Source organism: Aythya ferina (assembly GCF_964211825.1).
Source record: "Aythya ferina genome assembly, chromosome: 37".
NCBI classification, from domain to species: domain Eukaryota; kingdom Metazoa; phylum Chordata; class Aves; order Anseriformes; family Anatidae; genus Aythya; species Aythya ferina.
In genome coordinates, this window is record NC_140334.1 from 49,121 (window position 1) to 75,196 (window position 26,076).

At 63.3% G+C, this 26,076-nt stretch overlaps 3 protein-coding genes and 2 long non-coding RNA genes across 22 annotated transcripts; 1 reads left to right on the forward strand and 4 right to left on the reverse strand.

Moving 5' to 3' along the window:
- Positions 1–448: 448 nt before the first annotated feature.
- On the reverse strand, positions 449–8,536 carry MAPK7 (mitogen-activated protein kinase 7). Of its 2 annotated transcripts, XM_084502247.1 has the most exons (6): positions 7,906–8,536; positions 6,613–6,778; positions 4,397–5,769; positions 3,171–3,580; positions 2,950–3,077; positions 449–668 (listed from the first exon to the last, which is right to left on the reverse strand). In XM_084502247.1, the coding sequence occupies exons 1-6, from the start codon at positions 8,105–8,107 to the stop codon at positions 521–523; spliced, it is 2,427 nt and encodes an 808-aa protein (XP_084358373.1). In that variant the 5' UTR covers positions 8,108–8,536; the 3' UTR covers positions 449–520. The 2 variants fall into 2 exon arrangements, with proteins under 2 accessions (XP_084358373.1, XP_084358374.1); XM_084502248.1 differs by lacking the exons at positions 6,613–6,778; positions 7,906–8,536 and adding an exon at positions 6,067–6,589 and having other exon boundaries at positions 4,397–5,846.
- A 1,853-nt stretch (positions 8,537–10,389) lies between these two features.
- LOC311426094 (uncharacterized protein) lies at positions 10,390–15,709 on the forward strand. 17 transcript variants are annotated; one of them, XM_084502259.1, is made up of 4 exons: positions 10,390–10,448; positions 10,555–10,623; positions 13,075–14,766; positions 15,334–15,709. In XM_084502259.1, the coding sequence occupies exons 1-4, from the start codon at positions 10,424–10,426 to the stop codon at positions 15,609–15,611; spliced, it is 2,064 nt and encodes a 687-aa protein (XP_084358385.1). In that variant the 5' UTR covers positions 10,390–10,423; the 3' UTR covers positions 15,612–15,709. The 17 variants fall into 17 exon arrangements, with proteins under 17 accessions (XP_084358385.1, XP_084358381.1, XP_084358382.1 ...); XM_084502255.1 differs by having other exon boundaries at positions 13,075–14,624; positions 14,775–15,709; XM_084502256.1 differs by having other exon boundaries at positions 13,075–14,562; positions 14,767–15,709.
- On the reverse strand, positions 10,915–11,652 carry LOC311426096. The gene is made up of 2 exons (XR_014686591.1): positions 11,180–11,652; positions 10,915–10,973 (listed from the first exon to the last, which is right to left on the reverse strand). It is a non-coding gene; the product is annotated as an uncharacterized lncRNA (long non-coding RNA).
- LOC311426095 lies at positions 11,750–12,372 on the reverse strand. The gene is made up of 2 exons (XR_014686590.1): positions 12,094–12,372; positions 11,750–11,989 (listed from the first exon to the last, which is right to left on the reverse strand). It is a non-coding gene; the product is annotated as an uncharacterized lncRNA (long non-coding RNA).
- A 1,148-nt stretch (positions 15,710–16,857) lies between the features above and the next one.
- ZNF668 (zinc finger protein 668) lies at positions 16,858–22,750 on the reverse strand. The gene is made up of 2 exons (XM_084502250.1): positions 22,718–22,750; positions 16,858–21,592 (listed from the first exon to the last, which is right to left on the reverse strand). The coding sequence occupies exon 2, from the start codon at positions 21,584–21,586 to the stop codon at positions 17,036–17,038; it is 4,551 nt and encodes a 1,516-aa protein (XP_084358376.1). The 5' UTR covers positions 21,587–21,592; positions 22,718–22,750; the 3' UTR covers positions 16,858–17,035.
- Positions 22,751–26,076: the final 3,326 nt, after the last annotated feature.

Here is a 26,076-nt window from a genome sequence, read left to right on the forward strand (position 1 = left end):
CCCCTATAGCTTCCTATAACGCCCAGAAGGCTTCCAGGGTGGCTATGGGGTTTCTATACCCCCCCCCCCGACATTCCTACAGCTTCCTCTTATTCCCAGAGAGGCCCCCTATAGCTCCCATAGGTCCCTAGGGCTGCCGTGGGGTCCCTATAAGCTTGTATAGCCCCATAGCTCCCCCTATAGCCCCTATAGGTCCATAGAGGTCAACAATGGCCCCACAGAGCCCCAAAGCCCCCCCTACAGCCCCTATAGGTCCATAGAGGTCAACAATGGCCCCACAGAGCCCCGAAGCCCCCCCTATAGGTCCATAGAGGTCATCGACGGCCCCACAGAGCCCCAAAGCCCCCCCTATAGGGCCATAGAGGTCAACGACGGCCCCATAGAACCCCAACCCCCCCTATAGCCCCTATAGGTCCGCGGGGGGCACAAAACCGGAGCGTCGTTTCCTTACAAAGTTTAATGGGGTGCAAGGAGTTGGGGGGGGGGAGGGCGGGGGTCCCGTCGCGTCCCCCCCCCCCCCTTAAGGCTCAGGGAGGTCGTCGGAGAGGAGCATGGGGGAGCCGAGCTGGAGGTCGCGCTGGAGGCTCTCGAGGGCGGCCGGGCTGAGGCGGTGGACCTCCAGCCAATCGGCGAGGAGCGAGGCCGAGAGCGGCGCCGAATCGCCTTGGCTGGGAGAGGACACGGGTCAACGGGGTCCCCGGGGTGCCCGGGACGCACCCTACGGGGTCCCTTGGGTGCCAGAGGGGTGAGGGGGGCGGTGGGGAAGGGGGCGTCGCAAGAGGTTGGTCAACGGGGTTGAAGAGGAACGCCAAGATTCTTGGGTTTCTTGGTCAACGGGGTTGAGTTGGGACATCAAAATATTTGGGTTTTTGGTCAATGGGGTGGAGAGGGGACACCAGGACCCTTGGGTTCCTCATCATTGGGACCTTTGGGTGACACCACAAAATAATGGGGAAGGGGGCGTCGCAAGACGTTGGTCAACGGGGTGGAAGAGGGACGCCAAGATTCTTGGGTTTCTTGGTCAACGGGGTTGAGTTGGGACATCAAAATATTTGGGGTTTTTGGTCAATGGGGTGGAGAGGGGACACGAGAACCCTTGGGTTCCTCATCATCGGGATCTTTGGGTGACACCACAAAATAATGGGGAACGCGGCGTCCCAAGACGTTGGTCAACGGGGTGGAAGAGGAACGCCAAGATTCTTGGGTTTCTTGGCCAACGGGGTTGAGTTGGGACATCAAAATATTTGGGTTTTTGGTCAATGGGGTGGAGAGGGGACACCAGGACCCTTGGGTTCCTCACCATTGGGACCTTTGGGTGACACCACAAAATAACGGGGAACGCGGCGTCCCAAGACGTTGGTCAACGGGGTGGAAGAGGAACGCCAAGATTCTTGGGTTTCTTGGTCAACGGGGTTGAGTTGGGACATCAAAATATTTGGGGTTTTTGGTCAATGGGGTGGAGAGGGGACACCAGGACCCTTGGGTTCCTCACCATTGGGACCTTTGGGTGACACCACAAAATAACGGGGAACGCGGCGTCCCAAGACGTTGGTCAACGGGGTGGAAGAGGGACGCCAAGATTCTTGGGTTTCTTGGTCAACGGGGTTGAGTTGGGACATCAAAATATTTGGGGTTTTTGGTCAATGGGGTGGAGAGGGGACACGAGAACCCTTGGGTTCCTCATCATCGGGATCTTTGGGTGACACCACAAAATAATGGGGAACGCGGCGTCCCAAGACGTTGGTCAACGGGGTGGAAGAGGAACGCCAAGATTCTTGGGTTTCTTGGCCAACGGGGTTGAGTTGGGACATCAAAATATTTGGGTTTTTGGTCAATGGGGTGGAGAGGGGACACCAGGACCCTTGGGTTCCTCACCATTGGGACCTTTGGGTGACACCACAAAATAACGGGGAACGCGGCGTCCCAAGACGTTGGTCAACGGGGTGGAAGAGGAACGCCAAGATTCTTGGGTTTCTTGGTCAACGGGGTTGAGTTGGGACATCAAAATATTTGGGGTTTTTGGTCAATGGGGTGGAGAGGGGACACCAGGACCCTTGGGTTCCTCACCATTGGGACCTTTGGGTGACACCACAAAATAACGGGGAACGCGGCGTCCCAAGACGTTGGTCAACGGGGTGGAAGAGGAACGCCAAGATTCTTGGGTTTCTTGGTCAACGGGGTTGAGTTGGGACATCAAAATATTTGGGGTTTTTGGTCAATGGGGTGGAGAGGGGACACCAGGACCCTTGGGTTCCTCACCATTGGGACCTTTGGGTGACACCACAAAATAACGGGGAACGCGGCGTCCCAAGACGTTGGTCAACGGGGTGGAAGAGGGACGCCAAGATTCTTGGGTTTCTTGGTCAACGGGGTTGAGTTGGGACATCAAAATATTTGGGGTTTTTGGTCAATGGGGTGGAGAGGGGACACGAGGACCCTTGGGTTCCTCATCATCGGGATCTTTGGGTGACACCACAAAATAATGGGGAACGCGGCGTCCCAAGACGTTGGTCAACGGGGTGGAAGAGGAACGCCAAGATTCTTGGGTTTCTTGGTCAACGGGGTTGAGTTGGGACATCAAAATATTTGGGTTTTTTGGTCAATGGGGTGGAGAGGGGACACCAGGACCCTTGGGTTCCTCATCATTGGGACATTTGGGGCCACCAGGGAGAGGGAAACAACAGGGAACGGGGTGACCCAACGCGTTGGTCAACGGGATGGAGAAGGGATAATTGGGAATGAGGTGACGTTGGCCAACGGGATGACGTTGACCAAGACGTTGGTCAACGGGGTTGAGTAGGGTCATCAGGACCCGTTGGGTTCCTCGTCATCGGGACCTTTGGGTGACACCACAAAACAACGGGGAACGGGGCATCCCAAGACGTTGATGAAGGGTCACCAGGACCCATGGGTGCCCCCCCCACCCAGGACACCCGTGTCCCCTCTCACCTGTCCTTGTTGTCCCCCACCATGTCCAACGATTGGCTCAGGAACTCCTCCAGGTCGAAGCCGACCCCGTAGCCGGCCCCGCTCCCCTTGGGGGTCACCGAGAAGACGGGGGGCAGCAGGTCCTCCACCTTGGTGGGGGGGAAGACAACGCTGGGCACGGGACCCCAACCCAAATTTTTTTTGGGGGGTGGGGGGGGTCTTCCTCACCCAGGGTCCCTCACCTGCGACTTGGAGAGCTGTTGGGTGACAGTGGCTACGTCGGGGTCCGCGGGGCCGGGCGCGGGGGGCGGCTCGGACCACACCTCGCCGCCGGGCCACGTTTCGGGGGGTCCCCCGCAAGGCGGCGGGGGGCACGGGGCCGGCGCGGGTCGCGCCGGGGGTCTTGGGGGGGCGCCGTCCCTCATCTTGGTCCACCTCTCGAGGAGGTGGCGGTCGTCGTCGGTGAGGACGAGGCCCCGGAGACCCTCGCCGCGGGCGCGGGGCTCGCGGCGCTCGCGTTCCCGTTGCTTCTTCTCGCGTTCCTTGGCGCGCTCTTGGCGTCGCCGTCGCTTCTCCTCCCGTTCCCGCTGGCGCTCCGCCGCCGTCACCGGTTTCCGGCCCTCCGGCGCCTCCGGGGCGGCGCACGGGGGTTCTGAAGGGGATCGGAGGGGGTGGTGGGGGGTGAAGGGGGCCGGGGATGGGGTGAAAAAGCCCAGCCGGGACGCCGAAATTCAAGGATGGAGCCACCAAAACCCATCCCGGCACCCAAAAACTCAACAATTTAGCTCCCAAGCCCAAAAACTCAAGGATGGAGCCACCAAAACCCAACCCGGGACACAAAAACTCAAGGATGGAGCCCCCAACCCCATCCTAAAACCCAAAAACTCAAGGATGGAGCCAGCAAAACTCATCCCAAAACTCAAAACTCAACAATGGAGCCCCCAACCCCATCCTAAAACCCAAAACTCAAGGATGAAGCCACCAAACCCATCCCAGGACCCAAAAACTCAAGGATGGAGCCCCCAAAACCCATCCCAGGACCCAAAAACTCAAGGATGGAGCCCCCAACCGCATCCTAAAACCCAAAAACTCAAGGATGGAGCCCCCAAACCCATCCTGAAACCCAAAAACTCAAGGATGGAGCCCCCAACCCCATCCTAAAACCCAAAAACTCAAGGATGGAGCCCCCAAACCCATCCTAAAACCCAAAAACTCAAGGATGGAGCCCCCAACCCCATCCTAAAACCCAAAAACTCAAGGATGGAGCCCCCAAACCCATCCTAAAACCCAAAAACTCAAGGATGGAGCCCCCAACCCCACCCCAGGACCCAAAAACTCAAGGACGTAGCCCCCAAAACCCACCCCAGGACCCAAAAACTCAAGGATGGAGCCCCCCAACACGCCCCCCAACCAGCACCCAAGACCCAGAAGCCCCAGCACCCGCCCACGGGCCCCGGGTGCTCCTCACCTTTGCTCTTGTTCCTCATGGCCGACTTGAGCAGGGCGGCCTTGAGGGCGGCCTTGGTGTCATCGGAGATGGCGCCGTCCCGTTTGGGGGGCGCGGGGGCCCCCGGCTCCGCCTTCACCCGGGGAGAGTCCATTGGGCAGTCGGGGGCGGGGGCGGGGCCAGGGCTCGGCATGTCCACGTCGGTGCAGGGCCAAGCTGGGCCAACGCCGGCTGTGGCGGCGTTGGGCACGTTGACGTTGGCGTTGGCCATGTTGGCGTTGGCATTGACCATGGCGGCATTGGCGTTGACCATGGCGGCGTTGGCCATGGCGGCGTTGGCCCTGTTGACGCTGCTGTTGGCCATGGTGGCGTTGACGTTGGCCAAGCTGACGTTGGCCATGCCGGCGTTGCCCATGTTGACGTTGGCCATGCCAACGTTGGTCAACCCGACGCCGGCGTTGGCCACGTTGACGCTGGCCATGTTGACGTTGGCCACCGCGGTGACGCCGGCGTTGGCCGCGTTGTTGACGCCGCCCATGGGGACGTTGGCGTTGGCCACGGCGCCGCCGGCCGCGGTTTCGGCGGGAGCGAAGGCGATTTGCCGCCGGATGCCGTCGCGGCGCTCGTGGAAATCGGCGATTTCGGCCACGATGGCCGCCTTGATCTCTTCTTTGGTCAACACCCGGCGGTCAAAGGCGAAGTCGAAGGCGGGGACGCACTCGGGCTCGTCCTCGGGGTCGTGATATTTGGCCAAAAAGGGGTGCCGCAACGCCTCGGCCACCCCCACCCTCTCCCGGGGGTCGAAACGCAGCATCCTCCCCAACAGCGCCAACGCCGCCGGCTCGGCGTCGCCGAAGAGACTCTCCCACGGCACCGCCGGGCGCGGGGGCAAGCTCTGCACGTAGGCCCTCACCCTCTCGGCCCCGATGGCGGCCATGACGGCGGCCGGCGGCGTCCCCAGCACGGCCATGATGAGTTGGAGCTGGTGGACGTAGTTCCTGCCGGGGAAGAGTTGCCGGCGGCCCAACATTTCGGCAAAGATGCAACCCACCGACCACATATCGATGGCGCGGGTGTACCGGTGCAAGGAGAGGAGGAGCTCGGGCGCCCGGTACCACCGGGTGGCGACGTATTCGGTGAGGAAGGCCTTGGCGTGCCGGGGGTCGGCGCCCAGGCCGCGGGCCATGCCGAAATCGCCGATTTTCAGCTCGCAGTTCTCGTTGACCAAGAGGTTGCTGGGCTTGAGGTCGCGGTGGAGGACGTTGGCCGAGTGGATGTACTTGAGGCCGCGCAGGAGTTGGTAGAGGAAGTAGCGGACGTGCTCCAAGGTCAACGGTTGGGAGGAGTGGATGATTTGGTGGAGGTCGCTCTCCATCAGGTCCAGCACCACGTAGCTGAAAAGAAAGAGGGGGCCGGGGCGGCCGGGAGGGGGTTGGGGTGGTCCCATGGGTGCCACCGCCACCCTAGGGACCTGGTGGGCTCCGTCCCACGTTGATGAGAGCCTCCCAAGACCCAAAAAGGGGTTGGGGACGTCCCCATGGGTGCCACCACCACCCTAGGGACCATCCAAGAAGACCCAAAAAGGGGTTGGGGACGTCCCCATGGGTGCCACCACCACCCTAGGGACCATCCAAGAAGACCCAAAAAGGGGTTGGGGAGGTCCCCATGGGTGCCACCACCACCCTAGGCACCCAAGGGACCATCCCATGGGTGCTGAGAGCCTTCAAGAAGACCCAAAAAGGGGTTGGGGAGGTCCCCATGGGTGCCACCACCACCCTAGGGACCATCCAAGAAGACCCAGGAGGTGGTGGGGAGGTCCCCATGGGTGCCACCACCGCCCTAGGGACCCAAGGGACCATCCCATGGGTGCTGAGAGCCTTCAAGAAGACCCAAAAAGGGGTTGGGGAGGTCCCCATGGGTGCCACCAACACCCTAGGGACCATCCAAGAAGACCCAAAAAGGGGTTGGGGAGGTCCCCATGGGTGCCACCACCACCCAAGGGACCAGGGTGACCAGGAAGGGTTGGGGAGGTCCCCATGGGTGCCACCACCACCCAAGGGACCCAAGGAACCAGTTGGGCTCCATCCCACGTGAGCTGATCACCCAAGAAGACCCAAGAGGGGTTGGGGACGTTCCCATGGGTGCCACCACCCCCCTACGGACCCGGCTGACCGGGAGGCGTTGGGGACGCCCCCATGGGTGCCACCAGCACCCAAAGGACCCCGGGGGACACCCACACGGAGCGGAACTCGCCGTAGGGGACGGTGGGCTTGAGGATGTCCTTGATGCCGATGATGTTGTCGTGCTTGAAGTGTTTGAGGATCTTCAGCTCCCGCAGCGTCCTCTTGGCGTTGGTCACCACGTCGAAGGCGTTGGGGATCTTCTTGATGGCCACCTGCTGGCCTGGGCACCCACGGGTGGGGTCGTCACCCACCCCGGGGGGACACCCATGGGACCGGGGGGTCCCCCGTGTCCCCCCCTAGGTGGAGCTGGTTGGTGTTTTTCAAGGAAGGGGCAGCGAAAGGGGAGGGGACGCAAGGGTTTGGTGGCCAAGAGGCGGCACCCAAGGGAGCTGGGTGCCACCAGCCAACGGGACCTGGGTGTCACCACCCAATGGGACCAAGAACCGGCACCCAAGGGACCCCATTGGCCAAGAGCCATCACCCAAGGGACCCCATTGACCAAGAGCCACCACCCAAGGGGACCTAGGGGCCACCACCCAAGGGACCCAAGACCCATCACCCAAGGGACCCCAATGACCAAGAGCCACCACCCAAGGGACCCAAGAACCGTCACCCAAGGGACCCCATTGGCCAAGAGCCATCACCCAAGGGACCCCAATGACCAAGAGCCACCACCCAAGGGACCCCATTGGCCAAGAGCCACCACCCAAGGGACCAAGGTGTCCAGGTGCCACCACCCAAGGGGACCTAGGGGCCACCACCCAAGAGACCCAAGAACCGGCACCCAAGGGACCCCATTGGCCAAGAGCCACCACCCAACGGGACCCAAGAACCAGCACCCAAGGGACCCCATTGGCCAAGAGCCACCACCCAAGGGGACCTGGGTGCCACCACCCAAGGGACCCAAGACCCATCACCCAAGGGACCCCCATTGGCCAAGAGCCACCACCCAAGGGACTTGGGTGTCCAAGAGCCACCACCCAACGGGATGAAGTTGACCAAGAGCCACCACCCAAGGGACCCAAGAACCGTCACCCAAGGGACACCATTGGCCAAGAGCCACCACCCAAGGGGACCTGGGTGCCACCACCCAAGGGACCCAAGAGCCACCACCCAAGGGACCCCATTGGCCAAGAGCCATCACCCAAGGGACCCCAATGACCAAGAGCCACCACCCAAGGGACCCCAATGTCCAAGAGCCACCACCCAACGGGATGAAGTTGACCAAGAGCCACCACCCAAGGGACCCAAGACCCATCACCCAACGGACCCCAATGACCAAGACCCGCCACCCAAGGGACCCGGGTGTCCCGGTGCCACCCCCCACGGTGCCCCCCAAATCCTCACCGGTGTCCCGCCGCCGCGCGGAGCTGACGACCCCGTAGGCGCCGGTGCCGATGGTCTCGATGACCTCATACTCGTCCCCCACCTCGAAGGTGACGTCGAGGGCCCGGGCCTTCAGGAGGGCCAAGGGACCCCCCCCCCCAGCTCCTTGTCCCCTCCCGGGGGGGTCCCGGCGCCCCCCGGCCTCCGCCTCCGTCTCCGCCATGGCGCCTGCGTCACGTCATCGGGTCGCCGGGTGTCCCCAAGCCCCTGGGGACCCCGGGGTGGGGGGGTGGGGGGGACACACACAAAGGGGTTGGGTTTGTTTTGGGGACAGGGGATGGGGGTGGTCCAGGTGACGGGGAGGGGGCCCAGGGGATTTGGGGGGGACCTGAGGGATTTGGGGACACCCCAAGGGACCCCAGAAGGACCCAAGGGACCCCAGGGGGACCCAAGGGACCCCAGGGGGACCCAGGGTCTTGGGGACACCCACGGGACCCAAGAAGGACCCAAGGGACCTGGAGGGGACCCAAGAGCTTGAGGACACCCAAGGGACCCCAGAGGGACTCAGGGGACCTGGAGGGGACCCAGGGGACTTGGGGACACCCAAGGGACCCCAGGGAGACCCAGGGGCTTGGGGACACCCACGAGACCCAAGAAGGACCCAAGGGACCCAAAGGGACCCAAGGGACCTGGAGGGGACCCAGGGCCTTGGGGACACCCAGGGGACCCCAGGGGGACCCAGGGCCTTGGGGACACCCAAGGGACCCCTGAGGGATGCAAGGGACCTGGAGGGCACCCAAGGGACCCAGAAGGCACCCAAGGGACCTGTAGGGGACCCAAGTGGTGGGAGGGGACCCAGGGTTTTGGGGACACCCAAGGGACCCCAGAGGGACCCAAGGGACCCAGAGGGCACCCAAGGGACCCAGAGGGACCCAGGGCCTTGGGGACACCCAAGGGACCCCAGGGGGACCCAAGGGACCCAGAGAGCACCCAAGGGACCCGCAGGGACCCCAGGGCCTTGTGGCCACCCAGGGGCCACCCAAGGGCCCCCAGAGGCCCCCAGAACCCCCCCCTCCCCCCAAAAAAGCGAGCCCCCCCCCCCCCCCCCCCAACACCCCCTCCCCACCCTCAGGGGCACCCCCACGTGACACAGGGCACCCCCACGTGACCCCACGGCCCCCACGTGACCCGAGGGGACCCTCACGTGACCCAGGAGGGGGTCCCAAACCCTCCCCCCCCCCCCCCAAAACAAGGAGCCAGGGCCCAGCTCCCTCCACCCCCCCCTCCCGCCCTCCCCGCCGTTGCCATGGAGACGGCGCCGGGGCCGGTTGCTAGGGGCGACGGTTGCCATGGCAACGGGGGGGGGACAACAACAACAACCCCCGGGGGCCGCTCTCACCTCCCCCTCCCCCCCCGGCGCCGCCGCCGCTCCCGCCGCTCCCCGCGGTGCCCGGATGTGGCGCCGGCTGGCCAATCAGCGGCGCCGCCGCCGGCCACGCCCACCCCGCCCGCCGGCGGCCAATCGGCGCCGCGCTGGCTCCGCCCTGTTGCTAGGGGGAGGCGGCGTTGCTAGGGAAGGGGCGTTGCTAAGGGGCGGGGCGAGCCGTTGCTAGGGGGAGGGCGTTGCTAAGGGGCGGGATCGGCCGTTGCTAGGGGCGGGCGTTGCCATGGTGAAGCCGTCAATCAAAGCCCCCCCCGTTGCTATGCGGAAGTGCCGCGCGTTGCTAGGGGGAGGGAAAAGGGGCGTGGCTCTCTCCCGGAGGGGCGTGGCCGCCCCTTGCGCATGCGCGGAGCCCCCCCCCCCCCGGGCCCTCTTTGTGGTGGTGGTGGGGGGGGGGAGGGCGGCATTTTGGGGGGAAACCCGGGCTTTTTGGGGGCGGGGGGGGACGGGAAGTGACGTCAGCGCTGGGCGGGGCCTCAGCACCGGATCCAGCCCCCCCCGGGTCCCTCTCGCTCGGCAGCGACGCTTGGGGGGCGCCCCCCCCCCCAAAATCCCCCCCCCCTGTAGGCCCCGAGCCTTGGGGACCCCCCCCAGGACCCCCCCAAATCCGCCAGGACCCCCCCGACCCCCCCCAAAATTTAGGGACCCCCCCAAAGCCCCCCAACCCCCCCAGGACCCCCCCAAATCCCCTAGGATCCCCCCAAACCCCCCCAAAATTTAGGGACCCCCCCCCAGCATTTGGGAACCCCCCCAACCCCCCCCCAGGATCCCCCTGGAACCCCAAGACCCCCCCCAAAATCCCCCCCAACCCCCCCAAAATTTAGGGACCCCCCCCCAGCATTTGGGGACCCCCCCCAGAAGTCCCCAAAACCCCCAAGATCCCCTCCAAATCCCCTCCAACCCCCCCAAAATTTAGGGATCCCCCCCAAAATTTAGGGAACCCCCTCCCCAAAATTTAGGGGACCCCCCCCCAGGATTTGGGGACCCCTCCAGGATTTGGGGACCCCCCCAAAATCTCGAGGACCCCCCCAAAATTTGCCCCCCCCCCCCCCCATTGACCCCCCCTCTCTCTCCTTTGCAGCCCCCCCCCCGAGGACGATGCAGGCCAGCGCTGGCCCCGCGGGTAAGGGGCGGGGGGGAGGCGAATTTTGGGGTATTTTGGGGTGTTTTGGACATTTTGGGGTCCCCAAATCCCCCCCCAAATTAAATTTGTGTGTCCCCCCCCCCAGACTGCCCCATGGACACCCCGAGTGGGGCGCCCGGAGCCGCTGAGGACGCCCCCAAGGAGCCGCCAGCAGGTGAGACCCCCCCCCAAAAAAAAATTTTGGGGTGGGGTGGCCCCAAAACACCCCCAGAGCCCCCCCAGGGGACCCCCATTTGTGGGACACCCCAAAAAATCCCGGGGGGGGAGGAAAAATGGGGGTTGGGGGGGGTCCCGACCCTATAGGATGCCTTGGGATGGGGTTGAGGGGTGGATTGAGGATTTTAGGACCTCCTTGGCCAACGTTTTTGGGGTTAAAAGTTGGGTTTCGGGCGCCCAAGACCCTATAGGATATTTTGGGATTGTTTCAAGGGCATTTAGGATCTTGTTGGTCAACGTTTTTGGGTTAAAAGTTGGGTTCTAGGCCCCCAAGACCCTATAGGACATCTTGAGATGGGTTTAAAGTCTAGAACGGGGCATTTAGGATCTTCTTGGCCAACATTTTTGGGTTAAAAGTTGGGTTCCAGACCCCCAAGACCCTATAGAACACCTTGGGATGGGTTCAAAGGATGGATCAAGGTGTCTAGGACCTTCTTGGCCAACATTTTTGGGTTAGAAGTTGGGTTCTAGGCTCCCAAGACCCTATAGGACACCTTGGGATGGATTTTAAGGATAAGTTGACGCATTTAGGATCCTCTTGGCCAACTTTTATGGGTTAAAAGTTGGGATCCAGTCCCCCAGATCCCTCTAGGACATCCTGGGATGGGTTTGAAGGATAGATTGAAGAGTTTCAGATCTTCTTGGCCAACATTTTGAGGTTAAAAGTCGGGTTCTAGGCTCCCAACACCCTATAGGACACCTTGGGATGGATTTTAAGGATAAGTTGATGCATTTAGGATCCACTTGGCCAACATTTTGGGGTTAAAACTTGGGATCCAGTCCCCCAAGACCCTATAGGACATGTTGGGTTGGGTTTGAAGGATAGATTGAAGAGTTTTGGATCTTCTTGGCCAACATTTTTGGGTTAAAAGTTGGGATCCATGCCCCCAAGACCCTATAGAGCATCTTGGGTTGGTTTGGGGGCGCTCCCCACCCCGTTACCCTCCCCGTTGCCCCTTCTCCTCCCTCCCCAGCAGCCGGCGCGTCCGGCGGCCGCCCCTACATCTGCAGCGAGTGCGGCAAAGCATTTAGGATCCTCTTGGCCAACATTTATGGGTTCAAAGTTGGGTTCTAGGCCCCCAAGACCCTATAGAAGATCTTGAGATGCGTTTAAAGTCTAGAACGGGGCATTTAGGATCCTATTGGCCAACATTTTTGGGTTAAAAGCTGGGTTCCAGACCCCCAAGACCCTATAGGACACCTTGGGATGGATTTTAAGGATAAGTTGACGCATTTAGGATCCACTTGGCCAACATTTTTGGGTTAAAAGTTGGGTTCTAGGCTCCCAAGACCCTATAGGACATCTTGGGATGGGTTTAAAGTCTAGAACGGGGCATTTAGGATCTTCTTGGCCAACATTTATGGGATTGAAGTTGGGTTCTAGGCCCCCCAAGACCCTATAGGATACCTTGGGATGGATTTTAAGGATAAATTGACGCATTTAGGATTGTCTTGGCCAACATTTTTGGGTTAAAAGTTGGGTTCTAGGTTCCCAAGACCCAATAGGACCCCTTGGGTTGGTTTGGGGGCGCTCCCCACCCCGTTACCCTCCTCGTTGCCCCTTCTCCTCCCTCCCCAGCAGCCAGCGCGTCCGGCGGCCGCCCCTACATCTGCAGCGAGTGCGGCAAAGCATTTAGGATCCTCTTGGCCAACATTTATGGGTTCAAAGTTGGGTTCTAGGCTCCCAAGACCCTATAGAACATCCTGGAATGGGTTTAAAGTCTAGAATGGGGCATTTTGGATCTTCTTGGCCAACATTTTTGGGTTAAAAGTCGGGATCCATGCCCCCAAGACCCTATAGAACACCTTGGGATGGATTTTAAGGATAAGTTGACGCATTTAGGATCCTCTTGGCCAACATTTTGAGGTTAAAAGTTGGGCTCTAGGTTCCCAAGACCCTCTAGGACATCTTGGGATGGGTTTAAAGTCTAGAACGAGGCATTTAGGATTTTGTTGGCCAACATTTTTGGGTTAAAAGTTGGGTTCTAGGCTCCCAAGACCCTATAGGACATCTTGGGATGGGTTCAAAGGATAGATCAAAGAGTTTCGGATTGTCTTGGCCAACATTTTTGGGTTAAAAGTTGGGTTCTAGGCTCCCAAAACCCTATAGAACATCTTGGGATGGATTTTAAGGATAAGTTGACGCATTTAGGATCCTCTTGGCCAACTTTTATGGGTTAAAAGTTGGGATCCAGTCCCCCAAATCCCTCTAGGACATCCTGGGATGGGTTTGAAGGATAGATTGAAGAGTTTCAGATCTTCTTGGCCAACATTTTGAGGTTAAAAGTCGGGTTCTAGGCTCTCAAGACCCTATAGAGCATCTTGGGTTGGTTTGGGGGCGCTCCCCACCCCGTTACCCTCCCCGTTGCCCCTTCTCCTCCCTCCCCAGCAGCCGGCGCGTCCGGCGGCCGCCCCTACATCTGCAGCGAGTGCGGCAAATCCTTCGCCCAGTGGTCCAAACTGGAACGGCACCGGCGGAGCCACACGGGCGAGCGCCCCAACGCCTGCGGCCAGTGCGGCAAACGCTTCGCCCAACGCTCCCACCTGGCCCAGCACCTCCGCACCCACACCGGCGAGCGGCCCTACAAGTGCGGCGAGTGCGGCAAGGCCTTCGGCTGGAGCTCCAACCTGGCCCAGCACCGCCGCACCCACACCGGCGAGCGCCCCTACGCCTGCGGCGAGTGCGGCAAGGCCTTCAGCCAGAGCACCAACCTCCTCAAACACCAGCGCGCCCACGCCGGCGAGCGGCCCTACCGCTGCGGCGAGTGCGGCAAAGCCTTCTACCGCAGCTCCGACCTCCTCCAGCACCGGGCCGGCCACTCGGGCGAGCGGCCCTACCGCTGCGGCCAGTGCGGCAAAGCCTTCGCCCAACGCGCCAACCTGCTGAAGCACGGCAAGACCCACGGCGGCGACAAGCCCTACCGCTGCGGCGAGTGCGGCAAGGGCTTCGTGCAGAGCTCGGAGCTCATCCAGCACCAGCGCAGCCACAGCGGCGAGAAACCCTTCGCCTGCGGCGAGTGCGGCAAGCGTTTCGGCCACGGGGCCACCTTGGCCAAGCACCGGCGCCTCCATTTGGGCTTGCAACCTCACCGCTGCGGCGAGTGCGGCCGGGCTTTCGGGCTCCGCTCGGCGCTGGCCCGGCACCAGCGGGCTCACGGCGAGGAGCGCCCCTTCGCCTGCGCCGAGTGCGGCCAAACCTTCGCCCTGCGCTCCAATCTGGCCCTCCACCGGCGCGCCCACGCCGGCGAGCGGCCCTACAAGTGCGGCGAGTGCGGCAAGGCCTTCGGCGTCAGCTCCACCCTGGTGCGGCACCAGCGCATCCACACCGGGGAGAAGCCCTACGGCTGCGGCGAGTGCGGCAAGGGCTTCGTGCGCAGCGCCCACCTGGAGCAGCACCGGCGCACCCACACCGGCGAGCGGCCCTACGGCTGCGCCCGCTGCGGCCGGCGCTTCAGCCAGAGCTCCAACCTCATCACCCACGAGCGGGTGCATCTGGAGGAGGCGCAGGGGGCGGCGGCGGCGGGTGGGGAGGGGGTGGGGGTGGGTGGGGAGGGGGGGGAGGGGGTGGGGGAGCACCCAAGGGTGAAGGGTGTTGGGGTGCGTCAAGGTTTGGAGGTGTTGGAAGAGCACCCGAAGACCAAGAGTCTTGGGTTGAGTCAAGGTCAAGAGGTGATGGAGGAGCACCCAAGGGTGAAGACTGTTGGGGTGCGTCAAAGTTTGGAGGTGTTGGAAGAGCACCCAAGGGTGAAGAGTCTTGGGTTGAGTCAAGGTCAAGAGATGATGGAGGAGCACCCAAGGGTGAAGACTCTTGGGGTTCCTCAAGATTTGGAGACATTGGAGGAGCACCCAAGGGTGAAGACTGTTGGGGTGCGTCAAGGTTTGGAGGTGTTGGAGGAGCACCCAAAGACCAAGAGTCTTGGGTTGAGTCAAGGTCAAGAGGTGATGGAGGAGCACCCAAGGGTGAAGAGTCTTGAGGTTCCTCAAGATCTGGAGGTGGTGGGGGAGCACCCAAGGGTGAAGACTCTTGGGGTGCGTCAAGGAGAAGAGCACCCGAAGACCAAGAGTCTTGGGTTGAGTCAAGGTTTGGAGATGACGGAGGAGCACCCAAAGGTGCAGGCTCTTGGGGTGCGTCCAGGTTTGGAGGAGCACCCAAGGGTGCAGACCCCTGGGGGTCACCAAGATTTGGAGATGACTGAGGAGCACCCAAGGGTGAAGACTTTTGGGGGGCACCAAGGACAGGAGATGATTGAGGAGCACCCAAGGGTGAAGACTCTTGAGGTTCCTCAAGATTTGGAGGAGCACCCAAGGGTGAAGACTTTTGGGTTGCATCAAGGACTAGAGATGATTGAGGAGCACCCAAGGGTGAAGATTGTTGGGGTGCATCAAGGGCAAGAGGTGATTGAGGAGCACCCTAGGGTGAAGACTTTTGGGGTTCCTCACGATCTGGAGATGATGGAGGAGCACCCAAGGGTGCAGACTCTTGAGTTGCGTCAAGGACAAGAGATGATTGAGGAGCACCCAAGGGTGAAGACTTTTGGGGTTCCTCAAGATTTGGAGACTTTGGAGGAGCACCCAAAGGTGCAGGCTCTTGGGGTGCGTCCAGGTTTGGAGGAGCACCCAAGGGTGCAGACCCCTGGGGGTCACCAAGATCTGGAGATGACTGAGGAGCACCCAAGGGTGAAGACTTCTGGGGGTCACCAAGATCCGGAGATGATGGAGGAGCACCCAAGGGTGCAGACCCCTGGGGGTCACCAAGATTTGGAGGAGCACCCAAGGGTGCGGACCCCTGGGGGTCACCAAGATCTGGAGCAGTTCGGGGAGCACCCAAGGGTGCAGGTCCCTGGGGAGCACCCAAGGGTGCAGGTCCTTGGGGTGCCCCCAGCTCTGGAGGCCTCGGAGGAGCACCCAAAGGTGCCCCCCGAATGACGCCGGGGGGGCGGAGCCTCGCCCCGGGGCCTCCTGATTGGTCGGGGTCAGCGCCCCCGCGACGCCATTGGCTGAGAGGGGTGGGTGGGAGGGGCGGGGATTGGGCGGGGGCGGATGGAGGGGCGGGATTGGTTGAGAGCAGGGGGCGGGGCTTGAAGGGGATTGGTTAGAACGGGGCAGGCTGACACGGGATTGGACGGTGGTTGGTGGGGGGGGGAGGGGGCGGGGAGGGGATACTGGCACGGGATTGGCTGAGAGGGGGGATGACGTCACTTGGCCCAGATCCTGCGCGGTGATTGGCCGCGCCGCGGGCGTGCTCCGCAGCCATTGGCTGGGAGGCGTTGGGGGGCGGGGCTTGAATAAAGAGGGTGAGCCCAGAGCTGGAGAGTGGCTGCGGGGACCCCAGGGTGGTGGCACCGGGACACGGGGGGGCCCTTGGGTGTCCCCAGGGGGTGGTGGCACCCTTGGGTGGTCCCCAGGGGGTGGTGGCACCTCGGTCACCTTTTGGGGTGACATTTGGGGTCCTCGGGGTGGTGGCACCTGGACACGGGGGTCCCTTTGGGGACGGGCGGGTCCCCGGGGTGGTGGCACCCTTGGGTGGTCCCCAGGGGTGGTGGCACCTTGGTCCCCTTGGGGGTGACACCAGGACATTTGGGGACCTCGGGGTGGTGGCACTGGGACACTCGGGTCCCTTGGGTGGTCCCCAGGGGTGGTGGCACCCTTGGGTGTCCCCTTGGGGGTGACACCAGGACATTTGGGGACCTCGGGGTGGTGGCACTGGGACACTCGGGTCCCTTGGGTGGTTCCCAGGGGTGGTGGCACTTGGGGTCCCTTGGGTGGTGGCACTGGGACACGTGGGTCCCTTGGGTGTCCCCTTGGGGTGGTGGCACCCTGGTCACCTGGGGTGGTGGCACCAGGACATTTGGGTCCCTTGGGTGGTGGCATCTGGACACCTTGGGGACCCCAGGGTGGTGGCACCTTGGTCACTTGGGTCACCTTGGGGTGGTGGCACCAGGACACGTGGGTCCCTTGGGTGTCCCCTTGGGGCAGTGGCACCCTTGGGTGCCCCCTTGGGTGTCCCCCACGGTCACTTTGTCCCCTCGGGGGTGTCCCCAGCACCCTCGGGTCCCTTTGGGGTGTCCCCAGGGTGTTGTCCCCTCGGTCACGTGACCCCCACGGGCTCTGTCCCCTCCCCCTCCCCCCCCCCCGTGTCCCCTCCCCCCCCCCCCATTGACGAGGCTGCGTCGCCGCTCGGCCCCTTTATTGCCAACAACCACCGAGGGGGCGTGGCCTCGGCAAGCCCCGCCCCCAACCCCACCCCCCCACACACATCCAAATAAGGAAAGGCTCAGGAGGCCCCGCCCCTACGGTCCCAGGAAGGGCGGGGCTTGGAGGAGCGCCCCCGCCCCCTCTCGGAGCCATCATCAGGGGGCGGGGCCGGGGTGAGGCTCCGCCCCTTGGGTGGAGGGGGGCGTGGCCTGCGGGGAGGGGGCGTGGCCGTGACGTCGCTGGTGCTTGCGGAGCCCCGCCCTCGCTGCAAAGCGCTTGGGGCAGAGCGGGCAGCCGAAGGGGCGGGGCTCCGGGGGGGCGGGGCCTGCGGGGCACGCCCCCCCGGCGGCCATGTTGGGGGGGGCGGGGAGGAGGGGGGCGGCCATGTTGGGGGTGGCCGTGATGGGGGCGGCCATGTTGGGCGTGGCCGTGTTCATGGCGGCCATGTTGGGTGTGGGTGTGTTGGGAGCGGCCATATTGGGCGTGGCCAAGTTGGAGGCAGCCATATTGGGTGTGGGGGTGTTGGGAGCGGCCATATTGGGCGTGGCCATGTTCGTGGTGGCCATATTGGGTGTGGCCATATTGGAGGCGGCCATGTTGGGTGTGTTGGGAGCGGCCATATTGGGTGTGGTCATGTTGGCGGTGGCCATATTGGAGGCGGCCATGTTGGGTGTGGCCATGCTGGGCGTGGCCATGTTGGGTGTGTTGGGAGCGGCCATATTGGGCGTGGCCGTGTTCGTGGTGGCCATATTGGGTGTGGCCATGTTGGAGGCGGCCATGTTGGGTGTGGCCATATTACAGGCAGCCATATTGGGCGTGGCCATGTTCGTGGTGGCCATATTGGGAGCGGCCATATTGGGTGTGGCCATGTTGGAGGTGGCCATATTGGGTGTGGCCACAATAGGGGCGGCCATATTGGCTCCTCCCATTGGGGCGGCCATCTTGGGGCCCGCCCCGAGGACAGCCATGTTGGGGCCTCCCATGGGGGTGGCCATGTTGGGTGTGGCCACGCTGGGGGCAGCCATATTGGGCGTGGCCACGCTGGGTGCAGCCATATTGGGAGCGCCAAAGGCGGCGGCCATGTTGAGGCCCCCGCAGTCCATGGGTCCCCCGACGGCAGCAGCGGCGGCCATGTTGTGCTCGGAGGCGGCGGCCATGATGGCTCCTGGCGCGGCGGCCATGTTGTGGGCAAGTCCGGCGGCCATATTGACCCCAAGTCCGGTGGCCACGTTGGGACCGAGTCCGGCGGCCACGTCGTGGCCCACGGCGGCCATATTGTGGCCCGGCGGCGCCCCCATCTCGTGCCCAACACCGGCGGCCATGTCGTGGCCGACGGCGGCCATATTGTGGCTCGATGGAGTCCCCATATCGTGCCCAACACCGGCAGCCATGTCCTGGCCCACGGCGGCCATATTGTGGCTCGACGGAGTCCCCATCTCGTGCCCAACACCGGCAGCCACGTCGTGCCCAACGGCGGCCATATTGCGTCCCGTCGGCACCCCGACACCGCGCCCGCCGCCTCCTCCCCCCCCCTCGGTGGCCAAACCTCGCCCCGCGCTAGCCCCCGCCGCCCCCCGCCGCCCCTCCTGGCCCCCCTCCCTCTTCCCGTGCGTCCTCTCGTGCTTGCGCAGCCCCGAGGCGCCGCCGAAGCCCTTCCCGCAGCGCCCGCAGGCGTAGGGCCGCTCACCCGAGTGCGTCCGGCGGTGCTTGCCCAGCGCCGCCCGCTCGCCGAAGCCCTTCCCGCACTCGCCGCAGCGCCAGGGCCGCTCGCCGCTGTGGGTCAGCCGGTGCCTCTTGAGGTCCCAGGAGGCCACGAAGCTCTTGCCGCACTCGCCGCAGCGCCAGGGCCGCTCGCCGGTGTGGGTGCGCCGGTGGACGGCCAGGTCGGCGGGCTGCCGGAAGGCTTTGCCGCACTCCCCGCAGCCGTAGGGCTTGACCCCTTGGTGGGCCCGCTGGTGCCGCCGGTAGCTGGAGGGGTCGGCGAAGGTGCGGCCGCACTGGGGGCAGAGGAAGGGGCGCTCGCCGGTGTGGACGCGCTGGTGGCTCTGGTAGGAGGAGAGCTGGGTGAAGGCTTTGCCGCAGGTGCCGCAGGCGTAGGGCTTGCGGGGGGCGTGGATGCGCTGGTGGCAGGCGAGGGAGGACGAGCGGCCGAAGCTCTTGCCGCACTCGGCGCAGAGGAAGGGGCGCTCGCCGGTGTGGCTGCGCTGGTGGTTGCGGAGGTCCTTGCGCTCGGCGTAGGCTTTGGGGCAGGCGGCGCAGCGGTGGGGGCGGAGGCCGGCGTGGCCCCGCCGGTGCTTGCGGTAAACCGAAGGGTCGGCGAAGGATTTGGGGCAATCCGGGCAGGAAAAGGGGCGTTCGCCGGTGTGGGCGCGTTGGTGGATGGCGAGCTTGGAGAGGGTGCCGTAGGATTTGGGGCAGGCGGCGCAGGGGAAAGGGGGAGAGGGGCGAGGGCAGGAGGAGCACGGGGCGGCGGTGGCGGCGTCATCGAGGGGGTTGGTGACGTCATCGAGGGGGTTGGTGAGGTCATCGAGGGGTTTGGTGAGGTCATCGAGGGGTTTGGTGAGGTCATCGAGGGGTTTGGTGGCGTCTTCATGGGGTTTGGTGAGGTCATCGAGGGGTTTGGTGGCATCTTCAAGGGGTTTGGTGACGTCTTCAAGGGGTTTGGTGACATCTCCAAGGGTTTTGGGGACATTTCTGGGGGGTTTGGTGACGTCATCAAGGGGTTTGGTGGCGTCTTGAAGGGTTTTGGTGACATTTCTGGAGGTTTTGGTGACATCTCTTGGGGTTTTGGTGACATTTCTGGAGGTTTTGGTGACGTCTTGAAGGGTTTTGGGGACATTTCTGGGGGTTTTGGTGGCATCTCCAAGGGTTTCGGTGACGTCTTCAAGGGGTTCGGTGGCGTCTTCAAGGGTTTTGGGGACATTTCTGGGGGTTTTGGTGGCATCTCTTGGGGTCTTGGTGACGTCTCTTGAGGTCTTGGTGACATCTCCAGAGGTTTTGGGGACATTTCTGGGGGTTTTGGTGACGTCTCTTGGGGTCTTGGTGACATCTCCGAGGGTTCCGGTGACGTCGTCAAGGGGTTCGGTGGCGTCTTCAAGGCTTTTGGGGACATTTCTGGGGGTTCTGGGGACATTTCTGGGGGTTTTGGTGACACCTCCGGGGGTTTTGGTGACACCTCTGGTGGTTTTGGTGCTATTCCGGGGGGTTTTGGTGCTATTTCGGGGGATTTTGGTGGTGTCTCCGGGGCTTTCGGGCGCGCGCGGCGTGCTTTTGGAGGTGGTGGCCCCACGGGACCGGGTGGTGGCCCCTCTGGTGGCGGTGGCATCTCCGGACGCTTTGGTGGCCCCACGGGACCTGGTGGTGGCACCCATGGGTGCAGGTGGCCCCGCGGGGGTCCCTCGGGCCCTGCTGGTGGCGCTCCTGGACCTGGTGGTGGCCCCGGTGGCTTCGGCGCCGGGGGGCCACCGGCAGCGGCGCCCCGGCTTGGGGGGGGGCGTTGGGGACACGGGGACGTTGGGGTCCCCATGGGTGACGTCATTGGGGTCTTGGGTGACGTCATTGGGGTCTTGGGTGACGTCATTGGGGTCTTGTTGGGTGTCATCATTGAGTGTCCCTTGGGTGTCACCTTGGTGGCCCCCATGGGTGACATCATTGGGGTCCCCATGGGTGACGTCATCGGGGTCTTGTTGGGTGACGTCATTGGGGTCCCCATGGGTGACATCTTGGTGGCCCCCATGGGTGACGTCGTTGAGTCGCCGTTGGGTGACGTCATCGGGGTCTTGTTGGGTGACGTCATTGAGGGTCCCTTGGGTGCCATCTTGGTGGCCCCCATGGGTGACGTCGTTGAGTCGCCGTTGGGTGACGTCATCGGGGTCTTGTTGGGTGACGTCATTGAGGGTCCCTTGGGTGCCATCATGGACGTCCCCTTGGGTGTCATCGTTGAGGGTCCCTTGGGTGCCACCGAGGTCCCCATGGGTGACATCATTGAGGGTCCCTTGGGTGTCACCGAGGCCCCCATGGGTGACGTCACTGAGTTGCCGATGGGTGACGTCACTGAGGGTCCCTTGGGTGTCACCGAGGTCCCCATGGGTGACATCTTGGTGGTCCCCATGGGTGACGTCACTGAGGGTCCCTTGGGTGCCACCGAGGCCCCCATGGGTGCCATCGTTGAGGGTCCCTTGGGTGCCATCATTGAGATCTTCATGGGTGGCGTCACTGAGGGTCCCTTGGGTGCCATCGTTGAGGGTCCCTTGGGTGCCACCGAGGCCCCCATGGGTGCCATCGTTGACGTCCCCATGGGTGACGTCACTGAGGGTCCCTCGGGCGCCATATTGGTGGTCCCCATGGGTGCCGTCGCTGACTTCCCGTTGGGTGACGTCGTTGAGGGTCCCTTGGGTGCCATCGTCGACGTCCCCATGGGTGCCACCAAGGCCATCACCTCGGTGGCCCCCGTGGGTGCCATCGTTGAGGGTCCCTTGGGTGCCATCTTGGACGCACCCTTGGGCGCCATCTTGGTGGCCCCCATGGGTGCCATCGTTGAGGGTCCCTTGGGCGCCATCTTGGTGGCCCCCATGGGTGCCATCTTGGTGGCCCCCTTGGGCGCCATCTTGGTGGCCCCCATGGGTGCCACCGTCGAGGGTCCCTTGGGTGCCACCTCGGCGGCCATCTTGGTGGCCCCCACGGGCGCCATCTTGGCGCCCCTCCATGGCCCCCTGGGGAGAAACCACGGCGCTGGGTGGGGGGGGGTGAGGGGGGGGGGGGGGGCGCCCCTATTCTGCACCCATGGGTGCTGTTGGGGGGGTCGCAATTAAAGGGGGGGGGTCACAATTAAGGGGGGGGGGTTGCAAATTAAGGGGGGGGCCCAAATTAATGGGGGGGGTCCATAAATTAAGGGGGGGTAGCAAATTAAGTGGGGGGGTTGTAATTAAGGGGGGGGGGCCACAAATTAAAGGGGGGGGTCACAAATTAAGGGGGGGGGTCCATAAATTAATTGGGGGGGGGTCACAAATTAAGGGGGGGGCCCAAATTAATGGGGGAGGGTCCACAAATTAAGTGGGGGGGTCGCAAATTAAGGGGGGGGAGCAATTAAAGGGGGGGTCGCCAATTAATGGGGGGGTCACAAATTAAAGGGGGGGTCACAAAATAAGCGTGGGGGGGTCGTAATTAAGGGGGGGGGCACCAATTAAGGGGGGGGGCCGCCAATTAAAGGGGGGTTGCAAATTAAGGGGGGGGCCCAAATTAATGGGAGGGGTCCACAAATTAAGGGGGGGTAGCAAATTAAGTGGGGGGGTTGTAATTAAGGGGGGGGCCGCAATTAGAGGGGGGGTCGCCAATTAATGGGGAGGGCACAAATTAAAGGGGGGGGGCCCGAATTAAAGGGGAGGGGCCGAAATTAATGGGGGGGGGGCCCAAATTAATGGGGGGGGCGCAAATTAATGGGGGGGGGCCCAAATTAATGGGGGGGGGGCACAAATTAAGTGGGGAGGGTCGTAATTAAGGGAGGGGTCGTAATTAAGGGGGGGGCGTAATTAAGGGGGGGGTCGTAATTAAGGGGGGGGGGGCCGCAATGCACCACGGGAAGGGGGGGGCAATGCCGGGGGGGGGGGGATTGAAAAAAGGGGGGGGGGGTAAAAAAAGAGGGGGGGGGCAGGGAAGGGGGGGGGGGGGCTGGAATTTGGGGGGGGGCTGCAGGCAGGGGGGGGCCGCAAAGCACCACGGGAAGGGCCGAGGAAGGCGGGGGGGGGCCCCGCGGTGCACCACGGGAAGCGGGGGGGGGGATTTTGGGGTGATTTCGGGGGGTTTTGGGGTTTTTTGTTGGGGGGGGGGGGGGCGCTTACCTGGGGGGGCTCCGCGGCGGGCGCTAGGACCTGGGAAAGGGGGGGGGGGGGGGGGGGAGGGGCTTCCGGTGGAGGGGGCGGGGCTTGAGGGAGGAAGGGGCGGGGTTAAAGGGGGCGGGGCTTGCGTCCACTTCCGGTCTCGCGGCAACAAAAGGAGGTGAAGGGGGGGGGGAGGGGGGGGGAAAAGCGGGGGGGGAGGGGGGGGAAATGGGGGGGGGGGAGGGGGGGTCCGGGGGGGTCCCCGCGTTGCCTTATAAGGAAAAAGGGGGCGGGGTTAAATCCGGGGGGGTGGGGGGGGCCCGGGGGGGGGGGGGGCACTGGATTGGGGGGGGGGAATTGGGGGGGTCCCAGGGTCCTGCCCCTCCCCCCAGCCCCCTTTTAGGGTCCCCAATTAATTTGGGGGGGGGTCCCGAGGGTCCTGCCCCCCCCAAACCCAATTTTGGGGGGGGTCCCGAGCTCCTTTCCCCCCCCCCAGCCCCTTTTAGGGTCCCCCAATTAATCTGGGGGGGGGTCCCGGGGTCCTGCCCCTCCCCCAACCCCTTTTAGGGTCCCCCAATTAATTTGGGGGGGGGGTCCCGAGGGTCCTTTACCCCCCAGACCCAATTTGGGGGGGGTCCCGAGCTCCTTTCCCCCCCCCAACCCCTTTTAGGGCCCCCCAATTAATTTGGGGGGGGGTCCCAGGGTCCTGCCCCTCCCCCCAGCCCCCTTTTAGGGTCCCCCAATTAATTTGGGGGGGGGCCCGGGGTCCTGCCCCTCCCCCAACCCCTTTTAGGGTCCCCCAATTAATTTTGGGGGGGTCCCGAGGGTCCTTTACCCCCCAGACCCAATTTGGGGGGGGTCCCGAGCTCCTTTCCCCCTCCCAACCCCTTTTAGGGCCCCCCAATTAATTTGGGGGGGGGTCCCGAGGGTCCTCCCCCCCCCAAACCCAATTTTGGGGGGGGTCCCGAGCTCCTTTCCCCCCCCAGCCCCCTTTTAGGGCCCCCCAATTAATTTTGGGGGGGGTCCCAAGGGTCCTTTCCCCCCCCAGCCCCATTTTAGGGTCCTCCAATTAATTTTGGGGGGGGTCCTGAGCTCCATTCCCTCCCCCAACCCCATTTTAGGGTCCCCCAATTAATTGGGGGGGGGGTCCCAAGGGTCCTTCCCTCCCCCAACCCCATTTTAGGGTCCCCAATTAATTTGGGGGGGGGTCCCGAGGGTCCTTTACCCCCCAGACCCAATTTGGGGGGGGTCCCGAGCTCCTTTCCCCCCCCCAACCCATTTTAGGGCCCCCCAATTAATTTTTGGGGGGGTCCCGAGCTCCTTTCCCCCCCCCAACCCATTTTAGGGCCCCCCAATTAATTTTGGGGGGGGGTCCCAATCTCCCTCCCCCCCCCCCACCCCCTTTTAGGGTCCCCCCAACCAATTCCGAGCCAAATCCCCCCCCCCTCCCCCCCCAAATTTTACCCCCCTCCCCAAATTTTACCCCCCGTGACCCCCCCCCCAAAAAATTTAACCCTTTCCCTCCCCCCCCGCGCCCCCACCCCCCCAAAATAACTTAACCCCTTCCTTTCCAGCCTTCCTTTCAATGGCGCACCCTCCGCCGTGAGATTGGTCAAATTTTGGCTACGCCGCCGGCGCCCCCCTCAAGATGGCCGCCGGCCCCGCCGCCCTTCCTCCTCCTCCTCCTCCTCCTCCTCCTCATCCTCCTCATCCTCCTCTTCCTCCCGGGGGGCCTCCTGCGGGCCCCCCCCCCGGCCTCCTGGCCTGCCCGGCGTGCCCCAAGAGTTTCGGCGCCGCCACGGCGCTGCGCGCTCACCTGCGAGGGCACCGGGGGGGGCGGCGCGGCACGGCGTGAGCGTCGGGGGGTGGTATCGGCGACGGTAGCGGCGTATCGCGATCGCCGGGTGGTATCGGCGTCGGTATCGGCACCGGTATCGGGGTCAGAAGTGGTGTGTCGCGATCGCCGGGAGGTATCGGCACCGGTATCGGGGTCAGAAGCGGTGTGTCGCGATCGTCGGGAGGTTTTGGCGTCGGTATCGGCGTCGGAAGTGGTGTGTCGTGATCACTGGGAGGTATCGGCGGCGTTATCGGGGTCAGAAGTGGTGTGTCACGATCGCCAGGAGGTATCGGCGTCAGAAGTGGCATGTCGCGATCACTAGGAGGTATCGGCACCGGTATCGGCACCGGTATCGCCATGTCGTGATCACCGGGAGTTATCAGGATCAATATCGGCACCGGTATCGGCGTGTCGCGATCACCAGGAGTTATCGGCGTCGGTATCGGCACCGATATCGGCATGTCGTGATCACCGGGAGTTATTGGCACCGGTAGTGGTGTGTCGTGATCACCAGGCGGTGTCAGCGTTGGTATCGGCACCGGTATCGGCGCTGGTATCGGTGTGTCACGAGCACCGGGTGGTATCGGCACCGGTATCGGCATCAGAAGCGGCGTGTTGCGATCACCGGGTGTTATCGGCACCGGTATCGGCACCGGTATTGCCGTGTCGTGATCACCAGGAGATACCAGCACCGGTATCGGCACCGGTATTGGTATGTCACGATCACCGGGCGCTATCGGCACCAGTATCGGCACCGGTACCAGTGCGTCGTGACCACCGGGAGATATCGGCACCGGTATCGGCGCCGGTACCGGCACCGGTACCGGCATGTCGCGACCACCGGGCCCTATCGGCACCGGTATCGGCACCAGTACCGGCATGTCGCGGCCACCGGGCCCTATCGGCACCGGTATCAGCACTGGTACCGGCATGTCGCGATCACCGGGCGCTATCGGCACCGCTATCGGCACCGGTACCGGCATGTCGCGATCACCAGGCGCTATCGGCACCGGTATCAGCACTGGTACCGGCACCAGTACCGGCATGTCGCGATCACCGGGCGCTATCGGCACCGCTATCGGCTCTGGTACCGGCATGTCGCGATCACCGGGACGCACCAAACGGGCGATTTCGGCTGCGGGCACTGCGCCAAGAGGTTCGCCAATTTGGGGGCGCTCAAAGCACCAAAACTCAACAAAAATGGTGTTGGAGGACTCTTTGGTGTCACCAACGCCATCAAAGATGGAAGAAGAGGCTCCAAAAGACCAAAACCCAACAAAAATGGTGTTGGAGATGACTCCAGAAGACCTCAACTCAACGGTGATGGTGTTGGAAGACTCTTTGGCGTCACCGATGGCATTAAAGATGGAAGAAGAGTCTCAAAAACCCCAAAACTCAACAAAAATGGTGTTGGAGGAGCTCCAGAAGACCCCAACCCAACGGTGATGGTGTTGGAAGACTCTTTGGCAACACCAACGCCATCAAAGATGGAAGAAGAGTCTCCAAAACACCAAAACTCAACAAAAATGGTGTTGGAGGACTC

Excerpts from the sequence above, each read along its gene's own strand:
- LOC311426094 (XM_084502251.1), top strand. The coding sequence starts at position 10,424 with ATGCAGGCCAGCGCTGGCCCCGCGG. Across the intron at positions 10,449-10,554 it reads GGCCAGCGCTGGCCCCGCGG|ACTGCCCCATGGACACCCCG; the intron begins GTAAGGGGCGGG and ends CCCCCCCCCCAG. Across the intron at positions 10,624-13,074 it reads CCCCAAGGAGCCGCCAGCAG|CAGCCGGCGCGTCCGGCGGC; the intron begins GTGAGACCCCCC and ends CTCCCTCCCCAG.
- MAPK7 (XM_084502247.1), bottom strand. The coding sequence starts at position 8,107 with ATGGCGGAGACGGAGGCGGAGGCCGGGGGGCGCCGGGACCCCCCCGGG. Across the intron at positions 5,770-6,612 it reads TACGGCGAGTTCCGCTCCGT|CTACGTGGTGCTGGACCTGA; the intron begins GTGGGTGTCCCC and ends CTTTCTTTTCAG. Across the intron at positions 669-2,949 it reads GTGGGGGACAACAAGGACAG|CCAAGGCGATTCGGCGCCGC; the intron begins GTGAGAGGGGAC and ends GTCCTCTCCCAG.
- ZNF668 (XM_084502250.1), bottom strand. The coding sequence starts at position 21,586 with ATGGAGGGGCGCCAAGATGGCGCCCGTGGGGGCCACCAAGATGGCCGC.